At 36.5% G+C, this 27,810-nt stretch overlaps 5 protein-coding genes and 1 long non-coding RNA gene across 7 annotated transcripts; 3 read left to right on the top strand and 3 right to left on the bottom strand.

The window, feature by feature from the left end:
- Positions 1–1,390: 1,390 nt before the first annotated feature.
- mah (mahogany) lies at positions 1,391–9,784 on the top strand. Its single transcript, XM_046634596.2, has 8 exons — positions 1,391–1,761; positions 2,119–2,239; positions 4,014–4,126; positions 4,228–4,360; positions 4,687–4,821; positions 5,045–5,154; positions 5,614–5,820; positions 6,891–9,784. Exons 1-8 carry the CDS (start codon positions 1,623–1,625, stop codon positions 7,553–7,555), a joined length of 1,623 nt encoding a protein of 540 aa, XP_046490552.1. The 5' UTR covers positions 1,391–1,622; the 3' UTR covers positions 7,556–9,784.
- On the bottom strand, positions 8,284–13,044 carry LOC124223015 (short coiled-coil protein B). The gene is made up of 4 exons (XM_046634597.2): positions 12,582–13,044; positions 12,311–12,430; positions 10,209–10,295; positions 8,284–9,905 (listed from the first exon to the last, which is right to left on the bottom strand). The coding sequence occupies exons 1-4, from the start codon at positions 12,658–12,660 to the stop codon at positions 9,763–9,765; spliced, it is 429 nt and encodes a 142-aa protein (XP_046490553.1). The 5' UTR covers positions 12,661–13,044; the 3' UTR covers positions 8,284–9,762.
- Positions 13,045–21,164: 8,120 nt separating this feature from the next.
- Positions 21,165–22,696, top strand: LOC124223861 (uncharacterized). The gene is made up of 2 exons (XR_006884377.2): positions 21,165–21,603; positions 21,711–22,696. It is a non-coding gene; the product is annotated as an uncharacterized lncRNA (long non-coding RNA).
- LOC124223858 (putative nuclease HARBI1) lies at positions 21,664–24,079 on the bottom strand. Its single transcript, XM_046636207.2, has 4 exons — positions 23,223–24,079; positions 22,814–23,110; positions 22,484–22,692; positions 21,664–22,385 (listed from the first exon to the last, which is right to left on the bottom strand). Exons 1-4 carry the CDS (start codon positions 23,343–23,345, stop codon positions 22,091–22,093), a joined length of 924 nt encoding a protein of 307 aa, XP_046492163.1. The 5' UTR covers positions 23,346–24,079; the 3' UTR covers positions 21,664–22,090.
- Positions 24,080–24,112: 33 nt separating this feature from the next.
- Positions 24,113–26,550, top strand: LOC124223859 (uncharacterized). The gene is made up of 3 exons (XM_046636208.2): positions 24,113–24,421; positions 24,533–24,607; positions 24,687–26,550. Exons 1-3 carry the CDS (start codon positions 24,307–24,309, stop codon positions 25,343–25,345), a joined length of 849 nt encoding a protein of 282 aa, XP_046492164.1. The 5' UTR covers positions 24,113–24,306; the 3' UTR covers positions 25,346–26,550.
- Positions 26,065–27,798, bottom strand: LOC124223856 (putative nuclease HARBI1). 2 transcript variants are annotated; one of them, XM_069137997.1, is made up of 4 exons: positions 27,454–27,798; positions 27,239–27,360; positions 26,969–27,149; positions 26,065–26,809 (listed from the first exon to the last, which is right to left on the bottom strand). In XM_069137997.1, the coding sequence occupies exons 1-4, from the start codon at positions 27,622–27,624 to the stop codon at positions 26,180–26,182; spliced, it is 1,104 nt and encodes a 367-aa protein (XP_068994098.1). In that variant the 5' UTR covers positions 27,625–27,798; the 3' UTR covers positions 26,065–26,179. The 2 variants fall into 2 exon arrangements, with proteins under 2 accessions (XP_068994098.1, XP_046492159.1); XM_046636203.2 differs by having other exon boundaries at positions 27,218–27,360; positions 27,454–27,796.
- Positions 27,799–27,810: the final 12 nt, after the last annotated feature.

Genomic DNA, 27,810 nt, shown 5'->3' with positions numbered 1-27,810 from the left:
TATTTTTTCTGCGAAATCTTTTTGGAAAAAAATTTGAAGGTAAATGTACCAGGATTTGAACAGTACATTAAATTTGTTATACAATTTTTCATCATACTTCAAAACTACTGAACCGATTCCAATTTTTTTTCTGTGAAAAGCTACGTCTGGTCAGGCTTGAGGCTATATTTCGTCACAACCAGATCAATAGTTTTGGAGCTATAACGATATTTGTAAGCCAAGACGGAAAGGGATCGCACACTTATATGCGAACCCTGAGTAAACTCTTACAAATAGAGGAAAGTTATTTTCAAGAGTTTTAAGGTCTCGATGAGATCTGCATGAAAAATATCTATAAGCTTCGCAAATTCAAAACGAAAATATTCGCTGACGGAGTCGCGATGGGATCCCAGTAGTAATATAAATGCACATAGGATTGGATACAACTTCCTACTCTCATAATAGTTATTCTAAGATATTATTTCAAAGGCATTAACAAATCTTACACGTAAACTTCAAATAAGAGATCTATCCCCTTGAAGAGTAATGAGGCAAAGCAGACTCACGATCGAAACCATCGACACTTGGTGGATCCGATCAGGTACACTGCCCCATAATAATAACGTTCGAAAAATCATACTTCTACTAGCCTTTCCGTGTTCAGCTAATTGATACCCAACATAGTTTGTTCGATAGAAGCTTGATATCTTGCCCATATTGCCTGGTCCTCTCTATAACTTTTTGCCAAAGCGAATTTCCCACATAAACGTTTAAACTTACGAACGTCATTTCCCAAATAGAAATCGACGTTACAGAACAGCATTATGTTTCGATGTCTGAATTTGTTGCGTTGCACGTCTTTTCGACGTGTTTTGGTACCACTGTTATTCGGGAAGCGGCCATAAGCACTCGATGAATGCCAGATATACGGGTCGTTTGAACGCGGTTTATTACAACTATTAGAAGCGCTTCTGATAAAAACGCAAGTTTTTTTTTCAATTCTCTACTGATCGATGTCAGTTTTCTGATGTTTTTCACTGCCCTAGATTAATGTTCCATTCAAAAACTTGTTATCTCACCGTCAGGAAAACAATCTTCTTCAAAAGACCGTTTAATTTTCAAATTTGGCACGGATATTGCAATAGCTCGTTATGCGATTTTTAAAAAAATGTCTCAACATTTAGACCTCGGGGAACACTTTTGCACAAAAAATAAAAAACCAGACGTGCCAGAACATTCGGGTTAGCCCGCGTTCAAACGAACCGTGGATAGTGATAGGTACGAGCGATATTTTTGCTTACCAGTGTACAGCGATATACTTTTACCTCACCTTATGGGTCTTCACCGCGTCTACTACGATCGGTTTGATGTATGACAGTACTGGTACTGGTACTGGTGTACATAGACTGATCGTGCCCGTTACCATGGTCCTTGCATGAGAACAGCAGTTCGTATATGTGTTTTGCTGCAGGTCGTGTATCGAATTTCATTTCGAACGATACCACGACCAGAAACAGGTCGAGTGTCAGCACAGAAAGTGTTGACTTTGGTTTTGGTCTTGCTCTTGGTCTTCATTCGTCTTCAATTCTCAAGCTATAGACACCTTTTTTCCCGGCGCCGAGGTGGATCACGATCACTGGAAAATGGAAAGAGAGCGGATTCCCCTAATGTATAGACCTAGTGAGCCGGCAGGATTGTCTCTTCTATTTGCCACCCTCTGCATGGTCGACATCTTCGGGGTCTTTCCGATCATCGCCCTGCCCAGGGCGATCATACAATGCGGTGAGTCGTGAGCAAATCCTTATTACGATCGAGCGAATTATCTGTAGTGCAACGACTCGTTGATAGGGTAGAATTCTTCAAAAGATCATGCTGAAGTTAGTAACGTTGCGTATGTGAGGAAGAACCGTTATGTCGCGATTTTGGAACTGTTTGAAATTCGGTAAATGACTCGGAAAACCAAACGTACTGATATTTTGCAATCTTTCTTCTTTCAAAGTCATTGTAAAAATAAGAAAATAGTAAGTTTATCCCAATGTTTCGTTACGATGACGTTACTAACTTCAACCTCGTTTCACAAGACGCTGATTGTGAGTGCAATTTGGACTCCAATTGTTGAAACAAACTGTTTTGTTTTAGGTTGGCTAGGCATACCTTTGGTGATATTTGTTTTAAGTCTTCAAGTATACACGGCGAGACTCCTCGGAAAATCCTGGATAATAGCTACGAACCTAGACCCGCAGTTGGCGCGGAAAAATCGGTACGAGCTGAATATCGAATACATATTTCATAAACGAGGATACATTACTTTTATTAAGGGGAGAGGCATTTAGATTTTTCAAAAAATTGATGTTTTTCTCCAAAAACGGACAGCTGAACATCTTGAGAGTAACATCCGAAGATTTTGAAGCGAAGTAATTATAGTACAGTTAATGTATATCAGTATATAATTTATTTTACGGTCCTGGAGTAGCAGAATAGCCAAAAACACTTGTAAGTTACTAGATACTACTATTTTTCTTCACTGGACGCTAACTAACGCATTTTTCTCAAAACTACATGTTCGAAATTTGCGATAGCGATAAAACAAAATTATACAACCCATTTCTATCGATCAAAGTTTTTTAGATACATTATTCCAAACCCTCGTCGGTGAACCTAAATGTTCAATAAAAAAATAACTTGAATAATTTTTTTTGCATAAAGAACACGAATATTTTTGGTAAAAATCGCATCTTCTAGTCCAACTCAAAGGAAAAGGAATTCTCGAGCCAAAAAAATAGATTTTGTTGGAGTCCATTTACTTCAATCCAGTATCCCTTATTTGTTTCAAATACGATGACTTAAATTCAACAATTTCGATTTAGTTAGTTTAGGAAAATGATTTAGTCAAGCGAATTCCTTGAATCAACAAAAGTCTTTCTCGTCGCGATCAAGTGAAGTATTGATTCGAGTGAATTTTTTGATGTGTTTCCGAAATTGAGTCAACTAAATATCATTTCATCTGAAATTTATGTATTGTGTCTCCAAGTCGCATGTTCGTTGACAGAAACAATAAGGAACTTCAAATAAAATAAGTAGATAAATCTAGCCAATGAAAAACTTACGATTGAATGCCATACTTTGTTGATCTAACCAGAGCTATAGTTTAGTGGAAGTGGTTGAATCAGTTAGACTAGTTTACTTATGAAGTAAAATAAATACCACGTGCTTTGAAATAAGTAGAGAATATGGTCGTCGTGAATATCAGTATACTAGTACTATAAACGGCCACTAGGCGGTGAACTCTCTCGCTATAAAAATAGCTTCAGAGATAGTTATAAACCCGGGTAGTCTACTACAGTACTTCCGATACGGATGATATGTGGTAAATAATCATTAGACCCCTGACAAACGAGGAAAGCCTAATACAAAGTTTCGAGTCATCGAAATTGATAATGACTACATATACGTATGTATAAACTGTTGACAGATGTTGATTGTATGCTTCTACATATACAACAATGAGTTTATGGATTTAATTCATTAAATATCGCGTAGATCCCGGAAAGTTATTTGTGCCAATAGAACTATGAATGATATCATTCGAAGAATACGTTTTGTGCGTTACAATAACTCTAATGTTTAATCGAAATAAGAGATTATTCTAACAACAAATTTGATTACCTGCTTCAACCATCGAACCTTTTGACTCAACAAAACATAAATTATAGAACAAGTTCAATTATCAATTAACAAAAAAAAGATATTAAAAAAAAAGTAGGACCATCAAGGCAAAGAGAATAAATTACCCCCAGAATACAGTTCTCAAAGTTGAAATGGATCGGGTGAACCGTTTCTAAGAGACCATGAGCAACCACATTCTATTAATTGATTCTAATAAAAAAATGTCCGAAGACTGCTCGATCCACTGCATCATTTTGAACCAAACAGACCACGATTGAATTCCCAAAATTATGCCAATTTTTTAGCAGCCGACGATATGACATCGTATTTAATAATCAATACACAAGTAATCACTCTTTTTCATGTAGATATCCCTTGGCAGCGGTGACTGAGATGACCTTAGGACCTTTTGCTCGTAATTGCGTGACGGTGCTGTTGAACCTGACGGTTTTCGGCGGAGGGATTCCGAGCCTCTTAGTAGGTAATCAAGGATTAGTAATGGACAAAGTAAAGTCACGCGTGAACCACGATCATGATTTGAATTAATAACAATTGTATGCCCCTTTAAATCACGTGTTTCAGCCTCTCAGAATCTCCAGCTTTTCGGCATCAAGGTCTCAGGGGAAAAGTTCGATCTCTCCTTTTGCTACTGGCTCCTCATTGTCGGTGTTCTTCTCTGCCCAATAATGTGGCTCGGAAGCCCACGCGACATGAAGTAAGTGTATGTGCACTAGGGTGTTCCTTATAGGATTGTTTTTTTAATTTTCATACTTCCAGAGTCTTAAACGCTTTCGAATTGATAAAAAATACTCTCTAAAAACCTACGCTTACTGTATCAACTCTAAGATACTTCGATCACGAAGCGGGCTATCTTAGAGTTGATACAGAGAGCTCAAATTTTTAGGAAATTCTTTTTCATCCATTTGATAGTATTTAAGCCCCTGGAAATATAAAAATTCAAAAACAACACTATTAAGGACCACCCTAATGTGCATTTTTTCCGGAACAGCAGACTAAACAGCATCCAATTGTTACTTCAAGGTGGTTGGCAATGTGCTCGACACTGGTGGTCACACTCACGGCAACTTTGACCTGGTGGTGTATCGCATCGGATAACGTCATCGAGGAACCGGAGCCGGTGCCCCTCTGGCCGCCGTGGGAAAGGTTCATCTCGGGGTAAAATCCGACATAGATACCTTTTCCTAAATTATTGTTGAGCTGCCTACTAAGACTAAGCTCGTCCTAAATTTGCCCGTGGTTTATGAAAATAACTTTCATTTTTGAGCACAGATCAGTCCTTTCAGCACCGATTCAGCGACAATTTTTAGCCTTAATTATGTTTTTCTGGCTCAAACTTTTCGTATGAATTATATATAATGCAAGTGTCTCTTCCCATCAGCTATGCCATCCTCGCTTTCCAGTTCGATGTTCATCCTACGCTGATGACCATCCAAGTGGATATGAGGAAACCAAAGGATGTAAACAAGGCGGTGATCAGCTCATTCATTTGTAAGTGTGGGAACAATATTCTGATGATTATACTATAGCTTATATGTTATGCAATTAATATGATCGTACTAGGTTTCCGAAGGTAAATATTCCTCGATTTTGGTCATGATTGACTTTTTATTAGAACACTTTGTCTCTGCGAGGTTTCGACCGAGCCCAGCCGACCATCATCAAGCTAAATTTTTGACTATCTTACAAACATGATGTTGTTAGCTTGCCATTTCAGGAGGAAGTCTTCGACAAGATCATGTTCGTAGGATAGTCAAAAATTTAGCCTGATGATGATCAGCTGGGCTCGGTCGAAACGTCGCGGAAAGGAAGTGTTGTAATAAAAGTCAATCATGACCAAAACCAACGAATCTTTTCCTTTGTCAATGCTCCATGGCTGTTAACTTCAAATTTGGACTAGGTTTATGTCGTATAATATGTGGCATTCAACACTTTCCTCCGGGTTTGCAGTTACGGGCACCTTATTCACGGTATCAACGGGTCTGGCAGCTTGGAAATACGGAGACAGGATTACCGCGAATGTCTTACAGCTTGTGCCCGGAGGGTTTGCAACGCGTGCGGCTATCTTACTTGCCGCACTTCAGCTTTGCCTTTCCAGCGCCGTCGGACACACAGCTTTGTTTCAGCACGTGGAGGATAAGCTTCATGTTCGAAGATGTACGTATACACACTTACCGCAAAGAATCGATGAAACGATTGAAGCAACTTGCATTTGCACCTTCAGATTTGTTCACCTACTATTTGCTGGAGGCTAGCGCTGTATTTTTTCCCATTTTCACATGCATTACATCGGACAACATATTGAAGTTTTTCTCTCACTTTATGGAAACAAGCGCTGGCAGTCGGCTTAATTTAGTTATGTTGTCTGTGAATAAGCTTCAAAATCTTGCTTTTCCAGTCACAAAAACAAACCCTTTGAAGAATAATAACAATTTTCTTCAGTTTTCAGGCAAAAGAAATGTAGTTAAGCTGTATTGCATTACTAATGGTAAGGGACATGAAACGTGTTGACCGGCGTTATATCGTATCCATTCTCTATAAACATAAAAGCAAATATGGCGTACGAGGGAGGAAACCGAGGGGTTAATCATTCCTGAAATCAGATGTGAACCCTTCTGTGAATTTTATGAAGTCTCTTGAAATTCGCTGAAATCTCATAAAATCCCCTGAAATCGTCTAAAATATTTTGAAATCATTAAAAATCTTTTGCAATCTCCTGAAATCCCCTGAAATTGGAGTCTCTTGAAATCTTATGAAATCCTTTAAAATCCTCGAAGTCTTTTGTAATTTTTGAAATCTTTTGAAATCCCCTAAAATCATTAAATCTCTTGAAATCACTTGCAGTCCTTTGAGATCCTTAGAAATTTTCTGAAATTGTCTGAAATCATTTGTAATCTCTTGAAATATGTTCAAGTTTTTGATATGTTTGAAATCTGTCAAAATCTTTTGAAAACCACTGAAATCATACGAAATCTTTGGTAATCCTTTTAAATCATTTGAAACCTTTTGATATTCTGTGAAATGTCTTGAAATTTTCTAAAATCTCTTGAGACCTTCTGAAATTTTTTGTCATGTTTCGAAATCCTCTGAAATCCCTAAAATCTTTTGAGACCTTTGTAATCTTGAAATCCGGTGGAAATTAAATTCATGAGTGATTAACCCCTCGGAGGAAACACTCGAAAGCTGGCACACGTTTCCTATTCATTCTGACACTGAATTTATTTCAGCGTTCAGTTGGAAGCGGTGCGTCACAAGGTCAGCGCTGGTTTTCCTGGCCGTTGCGTTAGGCGAATCAGTACCGAGATTCGATATTGTGATGGCTTTGATTGGGGGTTCCTTAACGGGTCCTCTAGTTTTCATTCTGCCCCCGCTGATGTACTCCAGGATCAAGAAGCTCCAAGGGGCGGCTCAGCGGACTCCAACGCCCCAAGTATTTTCAGCCTGTCAAAGGCGCGGTGGCTTCAACCTTGTCGATGACCACAGAGTCCATTCCCAGTCTGTGCACTATGGGTTCAAGTTCGAATCCAACGTTGACCCGATGACCCGTCACTCCTACGTGTATTATGAAAATAGTAACGCCGGCGAGCTTATGGGAGAGGATGACGATCAAGACGAGACTTCAGTGGGACAGCCGATACACCTGGATGTCAGTAAGCCCGTTGTGATAAGAGAACGAAGGTGTCGTTCGCAGTGTACCTCTGGTGGGTATTTCACATGGAGTAGACCCGAGAGTCTAATCGACTGGTTTGAACACTTGGTTATCATTTTGGGTGTGATATTGACAATCTCTTCGACGTATATTAACGTCAGAAACACGATCAGATTCGTAGAGTTTACACCACCCTGCATCGTCAATGTCTCCGCGGCCGCTAAGGGCTTGGATTTTCACTGAATACGCGCAATTGTGTAAACATAGTTAATGTTACGGATATAAAATTAATTTTACAGACCGAAAATTAGTAATATGTATACCTATCTGATATCGGGTATTCTCATATGAATTTAAATGTTATTGTACGATCAATAGTAAACTACAAGTATAATTACTTTGGAAGGAGTATAGAGTGTCTATTAGACTGGGCCAAAAAAAACGAAGAATTTTTTTTTTTAATGTTACTGTAAAAACATTGCTCATGACGACAAATAAAAATTATCCTGAAAGTTTGAGCCCTTAATATTAATATTAAGGGGTGTATCGTTACAGCTACTAATTTTTAAACAGTTACCGCATTTTTTTACCCAAAATCCGTCAATTATCAATCTGAAAAATTTTATTGAGAAAAAAAAAAAAAAGAAACAAAATGGAGTTCACATAGCAATGTATTTTCACATTTTCATCAAAATTTATAGAAAAGTCCATTCTATGATGAGATTGATGAATGCTGGAATGAATGATTACTTTGGGCCTGAGGACAGCAATAATAATTTTCTAATAAACTAGTAACTTTGGTATTTTTTGCAACGAATTTATTCACTGATGTTTTCATTACAATCGCTAAACATTTTTCTTCCTTTTTCTGGGTATTCGTTTGATGTAAAATTCTTTTCTTTTCGCATACTCTGCTGGTGACATGGACTTTTAATTTGTCGTGTGACTTGGTATGTAACAATTATTTCAAGTCACTATGTATAGGTATAATTGATTTTCATATTTTGTACATCTACATAAATAATACAGCGATGAAAAATCTGCCATGAAATCCATCAAGCAAAGCTCCATTTGAAAACCTTGCTTTTGTTTCGTTGGATAATTGCTACACAGCTTTAGGATTTTCTTCTATTTCACTCTTTTTTGGTCATTAAAATATGCGTAAATGATGTGATAATTATCATCATTTGAAACTGAGCGATGATTATTCATATTATCACTAAAAGAATATAATTATACGTTTGACCTATGCTAGTAAACATTTACAGTATGTAATAGACTCTCTTATGTCATGTAAGGTTGCGCATAAATTATACTCGAATAATATCATATATTTAATATGTTACAAGGCAAGAAAACAGGCGTACATGGAAAATGATAGTCTGAAAATCAGAATCTTACAATATAAATGAAATTGATAGATCCACTTAAAAGTATTGCTGTTGCTATAATTAACAACTATATCACTCAGTTCAAATAAGTCGAGAGACCGAATAATATTCACATTTTCATTGTCTCTTTTTCATTATCAGTTTGTATACACTCAACCTAAATTACGATTAAATTATTTGCCCAAAAGTGATATTAAATGCCCAACACAATATAGGTACGTAATGTAGAATCATTTATGTGAATATTAGTTTGCTTTTCAATACATTGGAATATTAAATATATATTATATATATGTATGTATATGTGTGTGTGTGTGTGTTTAAGCTTTTAAGCACACTGTGGTAAAAATGTATAAAGTGTGAATTAAACTCTTTTATAATAAATGTGTCAAAGTTAAAAGCACGTTATTCTTGAAGCTCCAGCCCTGTATAATGGCAATACTAAAACATTTTCTGTCATGTGCAGATTAAATTAGTACATATACCACATACACATGTACCCACATGTATGCTGAAAATCGAATCGCAAATAAATTTATTTAATGAATGGGGTCTTTTCCCTTCTCTTTCTTTGCTGGTTCAATTTCACCACCTTTCCTAAAGTATGAACAGACTAGTAAACTCAATAGTCTAAGTCAACATTTATTAAACAGATGTAGCCTGTCTCACTCAACAATTGTTTCGTTCGCTTTTATATTTACAATAAATAGTGCGAACTTTGCAAAGTAAAATCATACAATATGTCGATAATTGATAAGGCAAAATTTATCTTATTAAACTGAGTACAGTCAGTTATTCATAATATTATGAGTACTATGATAAAGCCATACTACAAATGTGATGGTCTTTTGGAAATGCACTAGAATCAGATCTATAGAAATTATAACTGCTAGAACTGTGCGTAACATGAAAGTTTGCTAGTGTACGCATACATACGTCTCACGTACACTTTTGGACCGAAAATATCATTGAAATATAAAATCAAATTATACGTACTGGCCCAGGGGAGCGAATATAGCATTAAAATTCTTTTTCATGGTTGGAATAATTATACACAATTCACTTCTTTTTCGATTTTGGACTTGTGGATTGAAAAACGCTCGAAGCTGACATCAAGTTTTCAATATACTGACCAAGGACCTGATTTTCACTTCGCAACTTCAAGTTTTCTTCTTTGACACTGTCTACTCTTTGGGATAAATCTGTAAAAACAATTGAACACGTTGGAATGTATGTAATCCATTTTGTATAATTAATATTGCTTAAGGTAAATCCATTTATTTTTCCTCCATAATTATTCTTCAGAACAATCACTGCGTATTCAATTTAAGAGTGGTTGTACAGGACGATTTTTAGACACCAACAGCCAATATTGAACTACGCGATGATATTTTGAATAAATATTCTAAAGAGCATTATGATGCAATTAGGATTTATATTCAGCAAAACGTTAATCTAATGAAAGCATTAATCTGAAGTAATGATATCTATGGAATAGTACGAACCGTCCAGAGTATTCTGCAATTCCAAGACCTGAGCAATCAATCTGGCTTTTTCTTCTTGTTCATCTGGGCTAATGTCTGGATCCAAGCCTAGGCAAAATTTAGATAAACTACATATAAACAATACGCAAAGGCAAATCTTATCAACAGATACAAAAGACGTTCATAAAAATTTAGATGAAAGTTATAGCTTTTTTACGGGACAATTTTAAGGTGGACATCTAATTATTAATCAATATCTTACAAAAATTATATTCCTGCAAAGCCAAATGACAATGACAATCATTTTAATTCGAGGAAAACAAAGAAATAAAAGTTATTGAAGGTAAACTGACTAATTGTACATAGTAAGATATCATTTTTTGTACATTATCTGGATTATTTTATTTGAAATAACCAGCTTAGATAGATTGACCATATATTTCATTTTCATATAGATGAATTTACTGTTCATCTTCATCTTTGCATGATATAACGATGAGTTAAACTGTTTATATGGAAACAAAGGCAACACTATTCGGAGTCAAGACTCTAATGTTATTATGCAAAAACATGTAGGTCAATGGAAACGTCTTTCTGAAAAAAAAAAAAAAAACTTCGTAATCTACGATCACTGAGAAAGAAGACTAAAAAATTATTTGCAGCAACATTTTTTTATACCACACTCATAGAAATATATTATGAAATCAACAATTCTCTTTTCTCAATAGATTAGGAAGCTCCTGTTCATATAGTCATCTTTTTGATTATCTAGATAAAAGTTGGGAAATTTCATCCTGTATGGAAATAGTTGCATCAGAAACTATCTTTCATCTTATCTAAATAAATTTTTATATGAATAATTTTGTGTTTATCTAGATAATAATACTCATTCTCTTGTAAAACACTGTTTTGTAATAATTGGCAGTAACGGAAAGATTACGAACCATCTTCTCACAATTTGGAGCGTTTGAAATATTACCAACTGATCCAGTGAGATAAAAGAAAGTATCTTAGTCACTGGGTAAATTAACATACATCAAAACTGAATTAACTTAATTGTACGAAGATTTAAATACAAATACATAGAAATTGCAATCAGGAAAAACAGATATAAATTCTTTGATATTTTTAAGGGTTCTTGAGTGAAAATTCAATTATTTACTGAATGTTTTATGATAGGAATTTTGTACAAATGGTAAAATTCAGAGACAAATGTCGGTTTTCTCGTCCTAAAGCTACAGGATTACTATTTATTTTTATCTCCTGTACCACATTTGAAAAGTAACATTTACATTTAAAACTCGAACTTTGAAAAGAACTGCATTTCGGTGACATATTTTTTCATAATGGTAAATTAACTAAAAGGGTAATTGAATGGAAGCATTAATTCGCTCATTTACCCTTTCAGTTAATTTACTGTTATAAAAAAATATCTCACCGAAATACAGTTCTTGTCAAAGTTTGAGCTGTTATTTTTTTGATAATGGTAAATTAACCAAAAGGGTAAGAATATCAAGACCTTTACTTCAAAATCGAATTACAGTAACGTTCTGCGAAAACGTGATCAAAACTACTTTTGGCGATTTTACTGGCAGGATTATTGGTAACAATCTGGGCATGATAATTAATGATTTCACGACATAAGGAATCAAACTCCAACTTAGTTAAAACTAAAAAGTAAGGAAATGTCATTTAAGAAATTCCCTAGAATGTGAGTAAGACAAAAGGATATTTTCATACTAATAGTAAGTTTTCTCAAATTTTAGAACATTCATCTGTGCACTGGGTAACACGAGGCTGAAAGTAACAGCTGGAATTAGCAGCCAAATGTTCTAACATTCATCTAAATAAGGTAATGAAATCCGAAAATCAAAATTTTGAGACATATCTCGTATCCCGAATACTTTAATAGAATTATGATGCTAAAACTGAACTGCATTATTCTATTTCCAAAAAGTTCAATACATTTGGCTGACAACTCTGGCTGCTAGCTTCAGGTTCATATGAATACTCTGTGAATCTTAAATGGTGTAATAGTACAGAAAATTAATATCTGTATAGGAAAAGTTGATAACAATTGCACTATATGATTCATTCGATAAAAAAACATAACGATGTATTACTGTTAGGGCTGCTGCTGCCATTGGTGAATGTTGAAGGGATGGAGTCCATGCTCCGACCATGTACAAGAACGTCCGAAACATGGGACATGTTGTCGGGAGCTTCCTCCTCAGGAATGATGACTAAAAAGTAAATTCTCCAATTGAAATAGGATAATTCAATGAAAGATTGTTGGGGAATCGATTGAACGATATTAATTACGTGCACAAATGTTATTCTCGATTATGTAGGTCACACAGTGGACATTTGCATGTTCTTATGTGCAATACCCACCCTGAGGGTCGTCATCTGCCAACGGTATGCTACTCATGTCATCTTGTAATTTTGCCCCGGACATCATCGACGTAGACATCGCCGGGATTATATTCTCGCTAAATTATCAGGGCTTACGATGATTCGTAATAAGTGTGGAGCTGTTCTCTGACGTCCGTCTGTATTGATTCAACGCATTTATTACTTATTAGGAATGTCACTTAGTGGGATTTACTATTCGTTTATTATTTCGTCGATGTCCGATTGGAAGTTGATTTTCACTCGAATTACTGGGAGTATTTGTACTTAACGTTTAACGGGTTTCATTAATTTAATATTGACTTTACGGTCAATCAACTTCCGCACATCAAAGTGTTCGCCATTTATTCGGAAACACGAAAATTGGCAGGCAGCAGCGGGGACAGACGATCCTATGAGTCATGAAATGTGAAACAAGACAGGAAGAGGTTCATGGCTGTATGAAAATAAAGGATGAACTGAGATGGGCGATCTTCAGCTCGGTCTACAATAGACGTATACCACGGAGTAGTAGGAATGGGACAATCGCGACAACACTCTGCAATAAAACTTGTCCACAGTTTTGAGTTGACCTAAGAAGAATCGTCTATATGCGATTTGAGCGCCTTTTAGGGAAAAAAGTGAAACTCTCGCTATAAAATGTACAAAAAAAAAGGCTGGTGATCGTAACCTATAAACCTCCGTGCTTTAAACCATAGACTTTTAAAGATAGACTGAGCGCTCCTACAAGAGGCACTGACAGTTACATATAAAGGACAGAGATATACCGGGAGTACTGCTCTCTCTCTCTACAATCGGTGTCATGGTGGGAGACAACGGAACAGTGGAAGTCGAACAGCTATGGATATAGGCGCATAATTTCACCGCATTCTCCTCTACCGCCACGATCCCCTCCACAAATATCGTCAGAGAGAGAAGGAAGTACTCCCGGCATATTTCTGTCCTTTAAATGTTTGCTTCAAGTGGCTGATGAGAGCGCTCAGTCTATCTTGAAAAGTCTATGCTTTAAACACACTCCGTCGATTCGTAAAATACGCATTTGAAGTGACGACGCATATTGTTACGGCAATGCTCTAAACATTCGATCGCGTTGTGCGTAGCTTACGCGGTGTCTTCAACCGGCCGCTGAGACCATACAGATATGTACAATAGAGCGTAAGCAACGGTGTAAGCGTTCCGTGAACGGATTCGAATCGGTTCTTTAAAGGACAGCAGATAATAATTCTACAGAGGAGAAAAACAGCTAGGCAGGCGCGTGCCGCTACCCCCACTCCATGTGAAGAGCGACAAAGAGGGCAGGAGAATTATTATCTTCCGTTCTTCAGAGAACTGATTTAAAGTTTCCTCTGAGCGCCGTGCAGCATCAGTCGTTTCCGAGCAGTCGGAGCGAAATTGCGTGCTGTCAGTATCGGTTCAACATTCAGACCGCGTTGTTCAGGTGGTGTCACGTTGTTCGATCAGTGTATTTCCACCATACTCATCGGTGAATAATAGACGAGGAGCAGCGTGTAGCCTGAAGAAAAACCGAGTTATCGAAATAAAAACATCGTGCGAACATTGAAGGTGAATTTTGTGTACGAATTTTCATTGTTTTGTGTAACTTCAGATTTCAGTGATGTCTATATTTGTCTCTATGCGTGGAGTGTCAATTTTATTATTTTTTTCGCTGATTTTCGGTAAATGCGCAATTGCATTGTTAGCAAGTTTATTCAGTCGGTTCAAACAGACAGCTACAGCGTAAAAAGTGAGTATAGTATCGAGTGCTAGCGTTATTGCGGTGCTGATTTTGTGGATTGTAAGAGATTAGTGAAAATCTGTATTGTGTAAAAAGTGCGTCGCTTCACCAATAACCCTGAGATGCTACAAGAAATACTACGTGTAAAAGCGTGGAGCAGCCCAGAGTCGAGGTAACAATACTTATTTCAATTATTGATTGATAATCCAAGGTGGTACATTTGAAGTCGAACTTTTGTTCTTGCATAACATGCAATGCATATATATGAAACTAGACAACAGTAATTATTAATTTGAAAACTGAAAGCCAATTTACAGTATTAATTCAAGTGTTCTATTTTGTTTTTCACAGCAGAGACTTCGGAGTAACTTTTTCATTTCTCAGCAACGTTGGTGAGTTTGCATGTGTTAGGTTACCGGTTTTTCCCTGGGATTCCTCTTGTCACGTGGCGTGGCGGTAACAATTGTTACACAAATCTTCGATTTCTCAGCTGCATGAATAGACTCATTCACGGTCGCAACGTGCTTGACTTTGTCGAATAATTTTGTTTTTCGCATTTTCATTTACCGTAGCCTGCTTAAAGTTAGAAATTTTGCACGTTGCTGAAAGTGGAATGAGAATCGCGACAAGTACCCATCGCTTACTCGACATTCGCAAGATCGAATTGTGTTTCGTGACTGATCCAATAATCTACGTTTGAATTTACCGATGTCGTTTAAGTGGTGGGCTCACTTGAGGTTTGAAAGAATTCAATTATTCGCATCATTGTTAAACGGATAAAATTCCAAATTCTGGCGTAACGTGACGTAATCAAATTGCATCTTATATTATGTACCGTTTTCAATCTTTTAACAGCCAACAAGTATTGATCAACCGTAGGCTTAGCTCGCTTAGAAAAATGCTAATTGGCATATAGGATGTTTTTAATCAATTTTACAAAAGGTTAATGTACCGATAGTCTGCTAATATTTACTCACATCATACATACAATATTAGAGTTGGTGGGATACAACCGCGATACTGTATTCCGAGTAGGCAGACTATGGTACAAAAACATTTTGGTCCCAACAGGTTACCAACGAAAATGTAAGTCAGTGACCACGGCGCAAATGACGAAGAATGATGTGTGTTGGAAAAAATGGAGAAGCGTTTAGATCGAATATAGGTAACCGGGTAGGTAGGTGGACGTTTTGGGATCCGTCGCGGGGTTTATGCATGCGTGTGTGAGAGTCTCTCTTATGCGTTGGGTGGTTCCGTTGGAAAACAGGCAAGGGTAGGAAGGTCGCGATGTACAGTGATGTTACTAACTTTTGTAATCCACAGCGTCAAACGATCACAGAAATTTTTTTTGCAAAAGACTCCGTATTCGAGTCTCTGGACCATTCATAAGCATTTGAATACTAACGAAATTGAATTTCCCATTTCATATTACTCTGCAAACATTTTTCAATCGTTATTCAATTCAATTATTTAGTCATTACTGATCATTATTACATTCAATTGATCTCTGTGATCGTCTGAATGGGCAAAACGCATCTCTGGATCATCTATCGCGTTCCGTGGTACGCTAGATGGGGAGAGATGCTGAGCTTGAAGACTTCGCGTCGAAGAGGACCGCCGACCGTCATGCCACACAATAATGAATGCCCTCCAACCTCCTTCCCGATATCGATTTGTATTCCAAGAACAACAATCCGCATAGCAGTGTATCTAATTTAAAAAGATGCAGATGTGGATTGGGTTTCTACAGAATTTTTAGAACAAGCCTCAGATGATAATAGTTGTTTGACAGTTTAATCTGTCGCGCCTTATTGCGCGTAGATTAATTACGAGAATTGGACGCAGCATTTTGCGCGTAAATTATTAACTGGAATCGGACACATTTTCTTACGCGTTGATTTTACAAACAGTGTATAACAAGTCCCAGATAGTACAAATCTTTTGACAGTTTATCTGTCGCGCCTTTTTGCGCATAATCACGAGAAGTGAACGCAGCCTTTTGCGCCTAAATTAATAACGAGAATCGGATACGATTTTTTACGCGTCGATTTTGCAAACAGTATATAAAAGAGTTATGCACTCTCGATGTGCTGATCTTTTAGCTCTTCGGTCAATTCTTTTACGAATAATAAAGTTTTCAAGTTCCATGCCGCCTTTTGCGCGTGGACTTGATACTTTTCAGTTATGAGAGAAAGCGCGGCATTTGAAAGCCGGAGCTCAACGTGCTGCTACAAAAATCTCGGTAATGTATAGTGATAGTGGAGAATCTTGGCGTGAGTATTCATGAAATACATCTGAAATGTACAGAAACACTCGTTTAACTGATCTTATTATTTTCTGTTTCAGGGCAACCAAACCAATTTTTTAATAAATGTACTGATAACTGTAGAATCTTCAGTCGCTCAAGATATTTACTTTAATAACTCAAAGCGCAAAGAGATGTCGATTCAAAAAATTTGGAAAGTTTTTGTTTGTCAATACAATTATTAATCTAAGCAACTAAAGCAATTAAAGCGAATATCATGTTGGACTCGACCCTTTTTTTTGTTAGTGTATGGACTTATGTGATTGTGCTAACCCTACCTTCGTCCGTTTCAGGTAATGAAACTGTTACTTATTTCAGATAATCATTCCTTTGTCCGATCCAGCTAATAGAACCTTCATATGTTTCAGCTAATGAAACTTTTGTCTGTTTCAGCTGACCAGACTTTATATGTTTATGCTAATCAAACCTTTTGTCTGTTTCAGCTGATCAAATATTCTGTCTGTTTCAACTAATTATTTGTCTCTTTTTCGTTAATTATATATTTTTTAGCTATCTCAGCTAAGTGTATTTTTGTCTGTATCGACATATGTCACTAATTATATTTTTTTTGTTCCAGGTAACTGCGTTTTACTGACTATGCTAAAAAAATAACGTTTCATTTTTCAGGCTCAGGTCTGATTCGGGTTTGGTTCAGATCTGGTTCAGGGTCAGTCATCTTGTTTTCACCGATACATAGATTTAGCGATGTAGTTTAGCGTCATCATGATTACAAAATATGGTAAGATTCATTCAGCTGTAGTTTTTTTAATGGTTTAACAGTCTTTTATTGCAATCGTTTTAGTGTCAGAGTTTTTTTTCTCGAATCGCTCATAGGTCATGTTCGGTTTGTATTTCACTGTAGAATTATAGAGCTATGTCATATTTTAGGGGTTGTGCTTATTCTACTCAGATATTTTTCCATTTTTTCAAAGATTTCTGCGTCGTCTTCCAACAGGTAAATGCCAACGTCTTAGAGCGATTCGTGTTTTCGATCTTGGTCTAATTGATTGTTTTATGTATTTACCAGGTTTTCCATTTTAGTGGTTATCTTATACCTCATATGAAAGAAAAAAACCGTGCGCAAACATCCAAACTCAATTACCTTTCGCTTATAAGATAAAAACAATCACCCATCATCCACAATTCAAACAACCATCTTTCATCCATAATTAAAACATACACGTTTCATCGATAATAAATAGTCAACCGGTTATATGACCTGAAAAATTTTCAACGAACTGCGAATATACGCGAGTACAAATTGATTGGGTAAAACAATTTACCATAATTAACATATGAAAAAAGTCATCTGTGATTTTTTTTGAAGAACCTAAGATCGATCTTGCTATTATTTTCCGTAGAGTAGGCATACTGGGGATACCACGTAAAAAAAAACGCGCCGGGTGCTCTACTGCTTGCGGTGGTGTGGAAACGAGCATAAGTGAACTTATTTTCACCAGACAAATACTAACATATTGTAGTTTTTCAAATGACTTTTTATTATTGCGTAAATGTAACTCATTGTCAATAAAACTCATGCTTCGATAATGCGTAAAGCATTTGGAATCGCAATACCTTCGGATTTCTCTTGTTTAGTCAGAGTGAATTCCACGTAAATACATTTTCCGCTTCGATAGATTTCGTTTCTTAATTAAAGTCAACAAGGTGCATATACCTTTGAGAATTTGGAGTTGGGCAATTCCAATATCTTTTTCCCTCGCTTGACTTTTCGCAGTCGACACAAGTTGTTACAATAAAACACGATATTTGCATACCAAATGAGCGCGTCTCCCGTGAAAAACGATAAAGAACAAAAAAACGAAGCTCATTCAAAACCAGCTACTAAACATGACGAAAAGAACGATGTTCAACTTTTGTACATTCGAGATACGGGTGATCCGTCTAAAAGCCCCATTGTACAGACAAGATGGAATACAGTTAGAAATTAACTCCCATCTTCGCTTTTGAATTTATGTTGTAGAAAATTATTTAAAAATTGCGATTACAAATTTATATACTCGCATGATTTCTAGATTACTCAACTGAATCTATTGTTAAATATTTTTTTCAAATGATCATTACATTCACATACATCAAAAGAAAGGCAAGTAATATGATAACTTGCATTTCATAATATTATTAATTGATTTCAGACTCAATTACAAACCACAAGAGAAATATTTTGTCGCAATATACATATGAATTTATTACTTTCGACAGAAAGGAAGTGATCCGTCAATAGCGCAAATCACAAATCAGTTGGAATAAAAGATATGACAAATTTTCAACTGGTGATTATTGAATTATTGCTACTTGCAATATAATTCTGAATAAAATAGTGTGTACAAACGTCGTACTACATAAGATAATACGTAACAAGCGTATACTGTAAACATTTCTTTTATACCTCGCAGATACTTGCCAAGGAAGCTGTGAAGGACAGACTTCCAGAGAATAAATTCGTAAAACGAAAAAAATCATGCACGAATAACTAAACGTTTTACGCATCATTGTTGGATGGCGATCTTCGCAGGACAAGTATCGCTTGGAATTTAACGGACCTATGTATATTTTTGCAGAACGGACAATCAGCTCACCACCGGAATCCGATGCTGTTCCAATAACTCATCAACGATGCATATTTATTGGATGATTACGAAGCAATTACATGAATTTTCAATAAGTTCCTTGTAATTTTAACATGTATAATGTAATTCATTACCATTTCAACGATATCTTCTTCTCACTTGGTGAAATTTATCTTCTACTTGAGTCTGCAAAATTTGTAAATGCTGTTTGCGGAAATCGATAGAAATACTTCGATAGAAGTTTGTCTCAGAAAACACCAATGTATTGTTGGAAGCAGGAACATTTTTGAAGCTTCCGAAAGGTCCTACAACCTTTCATCTGTATTTTTTATGACAGAGATGATTGATGAGAATTTGATTATCAAGAATCCGGAAAATCCATTTTTAGGTGATATCAGTCACTCGTTTCCAATATCCTACACATAGTATTATTACATAATTGTATTTTTTGGATAATATTATTATTAGGGGTTACCGAAAAAGTACTGAAATTCCGGATGAAATAGTATCGACTTTGTCGGGAATACATATTCTCAAATTCGAAATTCATAATCATCAACACGGGCGCTGTCACAAATGTATAATATATAAAGTGGACAGATATGAGTAATTATAATCTGGGCCAATTGATAATCAATTTCTGATCAATATCGTGTTTGGGGGTCAGCGGGCAGAATCGCAATCTAACCAGGTAATATGAGTAGAAGTTGAAAAAAGGAACCTTGATCATCTTTAAATTTTTTTAAATTGCTCCTGTGATAATGATTGTCCGAGATTCATCGGGGTTTGTTAGAGCATGGATTGAAACATTAGTATCAGTCGAGTCTTACCTAGTATCCAAAAAATATTTGCAAGTAGTATTTTTTATGTAGAAAGACCTGGATTTTCCGCTGCAAACAAACTGCATTTTTTAAAAATCACGGAAATCTAACGTCAGTTAAGAAATTATTTTTATATGTCAGCTGCTTCTTTTGAAATGAAGATATGAGCGTTGACTGAAGATACATATTATTATATTCAGTTAACGGTACGAGTTAAGTATTAAACATATGTACAGAAATCACATAAGGTATGTACATATAGGAATAACTACACATTGCCATCCTTTGATTAACTTCGACTATGTCTCCCATCCTTTGCATCAGGAAAAGGTTTCTAACTTTGGGTGTATTCTGCCAGGGAACTGTGGCAGTCCGGTAATAGTATATTTTGAATTTTCTAACTACCGGTTGGTACTATTTACTGGTCATTTACTGCCAAGGTGTTCCACCGTGCTGGACACAGTAACAGTGACGGATTTGATCTTCAATTTCGGGTAAGGATTAAAATAAAAATAAAAATGGGTTTAACACAGAAATTTGAAATTGTAAATAAAGATAATGATTATATTTGAATTATAAAAGGTCACAATAAATTATATATATTTAAGATTTGTTCGAGAGTGTAAGCATTTCTGGTCGATTCCTCTGCCTGGATTGGCCGCTTACAATAGAAATTTGTACACTATGTCACGCTGTGCTCTAAATAGAAAGCACCCGGGTGGTTCTGATTCCTGACCTGTCACAATGATTATCCTCAAAATATATACGTGCTTCTATTTATTTTGTGAACGTCAGGACACTAAGGGTGCAACTCGTTAATGCTTAACCTCAAAAAATTGAGCAAGATTAGTCAAAACTGGTTGATACGGTAATGTAAGTTTGATATTTTTTGGGCGAACGCGCATAGAAAATTTTTGCGCACGTTATAGTGAGAAAAACTGGAACATGCGTGTCTGGTCCTGTGTAATCTAGGGACCTTGGATAAATTCATAGCCAAGTGGCGCCCTCTGCGTCACGCAACTCAGTTGGGTAAGCTGTTGGTATGCAAAGACGACACTGCTAACTCATAGCGTTTTCGAGTGAACACTCCAGATCCCCTCTCAGAACGCTCTGAGGCCCGTATTCATAGTCAGGTCTCAAGGCGGTGCTTAAGACCGTCTTGGTGAAGATCGTCTTATTCGTTCAAGACCGTCTTGAGATGCTATGTATTCATAGTCGGAAAACAAGACGGTCTTCGTCAAGAATTTGGTCTCAAGCGCTAGCTTATTTCATTCAAGACCGTCTTGACGAAGACTGAGCTTGAGACGGTCTTATTCGACGTTCGGTTATGTTCGGAATATTTCCGATGTATCCCCCAATAAGATGCTCGGATTTTATTTCTCAGCCTGTGCAAGATATTCGTATAGGCATGCAGCTCTTGAGTATTTTTATAGTTTATGAACACAACAACGTTAGCGCCACGTAGTGGAACTAAAAAACGGGAACAAATCGCGTACAATTTTTTGTAGTGGGTGTATAGCTATAAAACGAAGAAGAAGAAAAAGAATTTTATATTGTATGTTTATGTGTATATAATTTTTATATACACATATTTTAACCTATATCATTATGTAAATCTCTATACCGGTTATTGATAAATAAATTGTATTGATATGTTAAAAGGAATCCCGGTGCAGACTTGCAAAAAAATGCGCGTGAAAGGGACAACCTTTGATCTTCAAAGTTCAAAAGAGCAACTTTAGTTCTATTTACTGGCTGTATTTATAATGTATTGAATATTTTTACGTAGACAAATTTTCATAAGTATTATCGTAACTATAAGACTGACGCTTAGTACAATTACGTACATATCAGTATTTTCATGAGTAAGTGAGGGGTTTAAAAATAAAATGAGAACCAATGATAAGTTATGAGTAAAATATGTATTCTAATGTTAACTGTTTGTGCAGATTAAATTCAATTTTATTAAATATTTGGAGTATATTCATTCTAAAATCAATTAGTCTTTACAATTAAATTAACTTGATATACATATATTTTGATTAAATTAATAACCGTTCGATTAGAGCTTCGCGTATTGCAAAACCCTCTCCAGGCTGCCAATGCGGTGCTTGAGGTGGCAATTCATCCGCTTCTTCTTCCTCGATGCGATTATCTTCCGGAAGAGCATTATCCAATGTTAGTGATAAATTGTGTAGTACGGCACAAGCTACAACAATTGTGGTAGAGCACAACAATTTGGTTCCCAAACCTCGGGATAGGCAAGGAAAACGTCGCTTCCAAACTCCAAATGTTCTTTCAACAATTTGCCTTGTTCTGCTTTGTACGTTGTTATACCTATCAAGATACCGACTTGGTTAATTCACACATGTATACTTTGTCAATTTTATGACTACTTATCGAAATCTAAAGTAATGCGATAATCTTTATCTTACCTTTGTTGAGCATCTGTAATTGGATTTGCCAGTGGAGTCAGCAGAAATGGCAAGCACGGATAGCCGGCATCTCCAACCAGGGTTCCAGTAAGTTGTCTCTCATGATACCGCATGTAAATTCGTGAATTTTGGAATATTCGACTGTCATGGTTACTTCCAGGCCATTCCGGAACCACATCCAAGAATTCCATATTGGGTCCGACAACTGCCTGTGGTATCATTTAAATTAAAAGTACCGATTTTCATAGAATAGTATTGTTTATTTGTATCCTAGATAAAATTAATTGCAACTTATGGTATTTGTAAACGGTTATCACCAACGCGACATACCTGTACATTGAGGGAAAAATATCCCTTACGATTCCTATAAACCTCCTGCAGGTCTGCAAATTTCGTATGACATAATCGAATGTGAGTGCAGTCGATAGCGCCATCAACGCCAGGTAAACCGATACCCTCCCTGCGTGCACCAAGTTGTCTGAATAGATCTCTGTTTGCGATCATAGCAGCTTCCGTACTAGGAAATTTGATAATTGCGTGAATCAATGATGCAATTTGAGCCGATACTCTGTGTATTATCCTCGATACTGTAGACTGCGATATAGTCATCAGATCTCCGTTGACGAGCTGTACAGTACAAAATGTATTAGCAATCATTTATTCCATGATCACAGGAAGCAATGAAATCACTTTATATTTTCAGTAGAATGTCAGGAATTATAATCACAATGATCCTTACTTGAAAGCTAGCGGTAGCGTAAAATCGTAGACATATTAATAATTGCATGACAGGTGGAATTGGTAGACCACGATTATTGGCACTGACTAAGGCAGCTTCAATTCTAGGTAGTATTCCGTACATAATACCATCCTTTGAAAATCGGAATCGCCGTTTGAACTCCTGCTCGGAATAAAACTCGAACGGGTTTTGACCATCTCTGATTTATCTCTTCGGAGCTCACTGTACTTCACCCTCGTCTTCGTCATTCGGCCCAACGTTGACCATTGCAACCACCTCAATCATATTATTCATTTCTTCGATCTGATCGTAGAAATTAAACATATCTTGCATATTCGCCATGTCAATAGAATTTCACTATTCACTTCACTTCACAAATTTTTCAAAGCGAATGCTCTCATAACCTCTATTTCAATTGCAAGTTTCCGTTGCTACCCTTTTACAGTAAATAATCCCGTCCCAGCTGCACTTTCCCAAACATTCCTTCACAATCTATTCCTGTTAATTTATATTGTTCGAATATAATATTTTCCAAACAATTCGTAATTATCAATTTCGTACGCATCAGAACAATTGAGTAATATTTAGGCAACAAGCATTTGCTTAAGTGCAGTCCGAACTCGACTTGATCAAGATACGTAAATAAGACTGCGTTAATTGACTATGAAACGTTGCGTGCTCAAGACCATGCTTATTTCAAATAAGACTGGACTATGCAACCTTGTAAGCACGCTTCGAATAAGACCGACTTGATGAAGACCGTCTTATTTGCCGCGTCTCAAGACCGTCTTGTTTGACGTCTATGGAACCAAACGCCATCTTAAGGCCTCGTATAAGACCGTCTTATTCGAGTCCGGTCTTAAGCACTGACTATGAATACCGGCCTGAGAGCAGTTCCCCCACTCTTGGAATTCTGTCCGAGCGATCTCGGAGCGATCTCGCCACGGTCTTACATATTACGTATATGTCTTACATACGGCCATTTTGTTATCTCAAGCATCATATTTTTCTGTTTTTCATAAGAATTTGATATTGATACTGTACATCAAAATTAACAGTGGATATCCAATAAAAATAACACAACATGAGCGAACAAAAAAAAAAGAAACTTCCATTTGTGTTCAGGAGGATTGTGTTAGATGACGACGAGGCAGGTATTGAAACAGATGCCGGCGTGTTATGCGAGGTTATGATAAATGGTAAGAGGGTACAAAAATGTATTTCTTTTTATGAAATTTGCAGAATACTATAAAATGATAAATTTATCAATGCAATTCATGACCATTACACTCATTTATTCTTGCCCATAGGTACAAAAAACATCTCATATGTTCCCAAAAGTTTTCTGTCAAGCCTGGGTATTGAACTGCCTAAGAACTTGCACGGTGAGTTTTTGGAAAACTGTAAAAAAATTTTTACCTTATAACGATGACAAATACATGAATGACAGTCGTTTTTTTATAGATAAAGAAAATTGCTCGTCCAAAACAGTTGATACTTCCGGGGATAACCTAGAACGTGACGTTAGTATACAAGCATCTGGCAGCACGACTGCTATTCGGACTGTTTCGCATGTATTGCTGCCAATGTTCAATAGCTCCAATGCTACTGTGAAGTGGGATGACCATGATACCAAAATGATGCTCGATCTGTACGCCGAAAACTTGAACCACGTTGGACCATTCAAAAAGTTCAAAACAAAAAAAAAGATGTGGGAACACATTGCGGTTGACATTTCAACAACCTTCAGTAAATATGTAAATGGTCAACAATGCGAGTCACGATTTAAAACTGTAAGGAATCGTAAAGGTTTAGCTGTTACTCATAACAAGCAGTCAGGCAACGACGCGAAGGTTGTGCCGTACCAGCAGGAAATGGACAACATCAGAAGTATAGACGACAGTGTTCAGCCTGAAGTTCTTGTGTCTGTGGGTAACACCCGCGTATTGAAACAAAAACGAAAAGAAGATGCTGCAAGAGGTGGAACTAAAAAAAAAAAACAAGATCCTCTGCTCGCTATGTATGTTGAATTGCAAGAAAAAAAAGAAGAAAACAAAGAACGTCGGCATCAAGAGAAAATGAAAATCTTCACGGAATATTGTCTGAAGAAGCAAAGTGAATAAAACTGATATTTATAGAAAATTAACTGGTTGCACTGGCGTGCACCAAGTGCAGTTTCATCCTTTTCTGCCATAGACTTTTGAAAAATATGATAATATACTCTGTGTGCACCAGTGCAACCAGTCGAATTAGCTATTATAATATTACGTATGATCATCACATTAATATTATATTTTTTTGTTATATCCTTCAAATTTATTTGTTATATTATTAGTTCAAACTTAAAAAATGTGATATTTACTCCCAACCTGTTAAAATAAGTCTCATCCAAAGTATCACAAACAAATATCACTGGATACATTATCAATTCTCACTTTAAAAAATATCCAAAAAAGGGCCAAGCTCAAATTAAATTGCAGGAATTGCAGTGATACTTGTTTGCGGTATTTTGATTTTGAACATTAAGAGATGTGGCCCCGACAAATATTCGAACCGAGCTTTGTTGCACGACAAACTTACTTCAGGTTAGAATAATCAAACCAGTGAGATTATTTATCGGTATCATGTCACGTCAATGTTGTGATAATGTATCCTGTGATATTTGTTTGTGATGTTTTCTTATCATTCGTTATAATGTTTGATAAGGTTAATTTTTTAGTCAAAAAATATAAGCAACGACAAGGTTTTATAAAATGTATTTTTATTTCTGTTAATTAACTCCACATCATAATTTTTCAACCATCAATTTTAATAATTTTTCATCTTTAATGATCTAGACCTCAACATTTTCGGTAGGTGAATATTTTATGCAGCATATCAGACATTACAGTAATTATTTTTTACAAATCTTATAAATTGACAAATGATGTACGTTACAAATCGCAGTGCTTCTATATTTACATGAATTGCCTGGACAGAAAATTGCGTTTCAATACACCTAAACGCCGAGCTTCATCGTTTATAATAAACTCTGCTTCAGGCTCAGGTTCTGCCATGTAATGTTCAATTCCATCCAAGAAGTCGTTTCTTTCGATACATAAATTATGCATCACGCAGCATGATAGTATAAATTTCGATGTCTTTAAAACACCCCACATATCTGTTCTTATTAGTTGCCTGAATCTTTGCTTTAAAAGCCCGAAAGCATTTTCGATTAAAACTCTTGTTGAACAGAATCGCCTGTTATATTCTCTTTGTTCATCTGTTAAATTTCCGTAATCCCGGATCGGTGTCATCAGATTTTCACATATAGGATAAGCAGAATCTCCGAGTATATGAAAATCTGGGCCCATTGATAGCACGGTAGGGCGAATAAATGACAAAGTAAATACTCTCGCGTCATGAATTTTTCCTGGTATTCCAGTAAACACATCAAGGAACTTCTTCTTCGCATCGCATATTCCTTGCAAAGTCAATGCCGTTGTATCGTGACGATTAACGTAGGTCGACTTAATTTTATGTGCGGGTGTACGGATGTTTATAAACGTACCATCAATGCATCCGCATACTCCTGGATATCCTGCAATCTGAAATTTATATGTATTGTGAAACTCGTTCTCGTTGCTGCCCCTAATTATACCTGGGTGAAAATATTCCCTAGAATCTGGAAAAAATTTTCCAGAATATTTCAGACCAATGCAGAGGAGATGTGTTTTAACATGTTAGTCAAATATTCGCTACCTTACCTCCTCAAATTCCTCACAAATGTCTTGTTTCTCCTGCAAGGTACGAGGAAATCTGATAACCAGTGGACCCAATTCATCTGTTAAATAAGTCGTTACACTTTCTATCATTGCGTGCGCTGTTGACAAACTCAAACCAAAGAGTTGAGCTACAATGCGGTAAACAGATTTGTTACCTGCAAACCTATTAAGTCAAAAAAATTAATAAGTCATCGCAAAACAAAAAACAAAGTATCATTAATTATCACTCACCATAAATAACATAGAACGTACTCTTCAGCAGTTTTTATTCTCACACCACCGAAAGGTGGTCCTTTGGGATAATGTTCGCTCTGTTCGAATAAAGCTATTAAATAATTGCAAGTTTCTCGCGACACTCTGAAATGACTTTTGAACTGTAAAAAAGAAAACAATTGTAGTTCAAGCATCCAACTTCCTTGGAATTCAATAGTTCAATAAATAAAGATATTGTGAGGTTATGTACGTACTTGTTTATCGTTATAGTGGTTAACAACGTCAGCGATGTAATTTTGGATGCGCGGAATTTTTCGTCTTCTATTGGCGATATTCCGCAATAATAAAATATCTTCTTCATCATCGGAATTCTCTGACGAAAATAACTCCTCGATTATTCGCACTTCATGAACTGGCTCTGCCATACTTGTTTTGCTCGAACCGCTCTGACCCCTGCTTTCCGAGCAGATTTTTGTTCATAGACCAATCAAAATTTAGTATTTCAACCGTCACTCGAACATGCGGTCGCTACACTCAACCTGCTCGGTTTTCACTCGAACACAAAACTCGCTCCTGGAGTGCTCTGAGAGCGTTCACTCGAAAACGCTATC

This window comes from Neodiprion pinetum, chromosome 7 (genome assembly GCF_021155775.2).
Source record: "Neodiprion pinetum isolate iyNeoPine1 chromosome 7, iyNeoPine1.2, whole genome shotgun sequence".
Classification (NCBI taxonomy): domain Eukaryota; kingdom Metazoa; phylum Arthropoda; class Insecta; order Hymenoptera; family Diprionidae; genus Neodiprion; species Neodiprion pinetum.
Note: the sequence above shows the minus strand (reverse complement) of the source record. Positions and strands in the feature narration are given on the sequence as shown.

Excerpts from the sequence above, each read along its gene's own strand:
- mah (XM_046634596.2), top strand. The coding sequence starts at position 1,623 with ATGGAAAGAGAGCGGATTCCCCTAATGTATAGACCTAGTGAGCCGGCA. Across the intron at positions 1,762-2,118 it reads CAGGGCGATCATACAATGCG|GTTGGCTAGGCATACCTTTG; the intron begins GTGAGTCGTGAG and ends GTTTTGTTTTAG. Across the intron at positions 5,821-6,890 it reads TAAGCTTCATGTTCGAAGAT|CGTTCAGTTGGAAGCGGTGC; the intron begins GTACGTATACAC and ends AATTTATTTCAG.
- LOC124223015 (XM_046634597.2), bottom strand. The coding sequence starts at position 12,660 with ATGTCTACGTCGATGATGTCCGGGGCAAAATTACAAGATGACATGAGT. Across the intron at positions 12,431-12,581 it reads GGCAGATGACGACCCTCAGG|TCATCATTCCTGAGGAGGAA; the intron begins GTGGGTATTGCA and ends TTTACTTTTTAG. Across the intron at positions 10,296-12,310 it reads TGGCAGCAGCAGCCCTAACA|GCTTGGATCCAGACATTAGC; the intron begins GTAATACATCGT and ends AATTTTGCCTAG.
- LOC124223858 (XM_046636207.2), bottom strand. The coding sequence starts at position 23,345 with ATGTACGGAATACTACCTAGAATTGAAGCTGCCTTAGTCAGTGCCAAT. Across the intron at positions 22,693-22,813 it reads ATTTTTCCCTCAATGTACAG|GCAGTTGTCGGACCCAATAT; the intron begins GTATGTCGCGTT and ends ATGATACCACAG. Across the intron at positions 22,386-22,483 it reads ATTACAGATGCTCAACAAAG|GTATAACAACGTACAAAGCA; the intron begins GTAAGATAAAGA and ends GTATCTTGATAG.
- LOC124223859 (XM_046636208.2), top strand. The coding sequence starts at position 24,307 with ATGAGCGAACAAAAAAAAAAGAAACTTCCATTTGTGTTCAGGAGGATT. Across the intron at positions 24,422-24,532 it reads ATGCGAGGTTATGATAAATG|GTACAAAAAACATCTCATAT; the intron begins GTAAGAGGGTAC and ends TCTTGCCCATAG. Across the intron at positions 24,608-24,686 it reads ACTGCCTAAGAACTTGCACG|ATAAAGAAAATTGCTCGTCC; the intron begins GTGAGTTTTTGG and ends GTTTTTTTATAG.
- LOC124223856 (XM_046636203.2), bottom strand. The coding sequence starts at position 27,624 with ATGGCAGAGCCAGTTCATGAAGTGCGAATAATCGAGGAGTTATTTTCG. Across the intron at positions 27,361-27,453 it reads ACCACTATAACGATAAACAA|TTCAAAAGTCATTTCAGAGT; the intron begins GTACGTACATAA and ends TCTTTTTTACAG. Across the intron at positions 27,150-27,217 it reads TACGTTCTATGTTATTTATG|GTTTGCAGGTAACAAATCTG; the intron begins GTGAGTGATAAT and ends TTGACTTAATAG.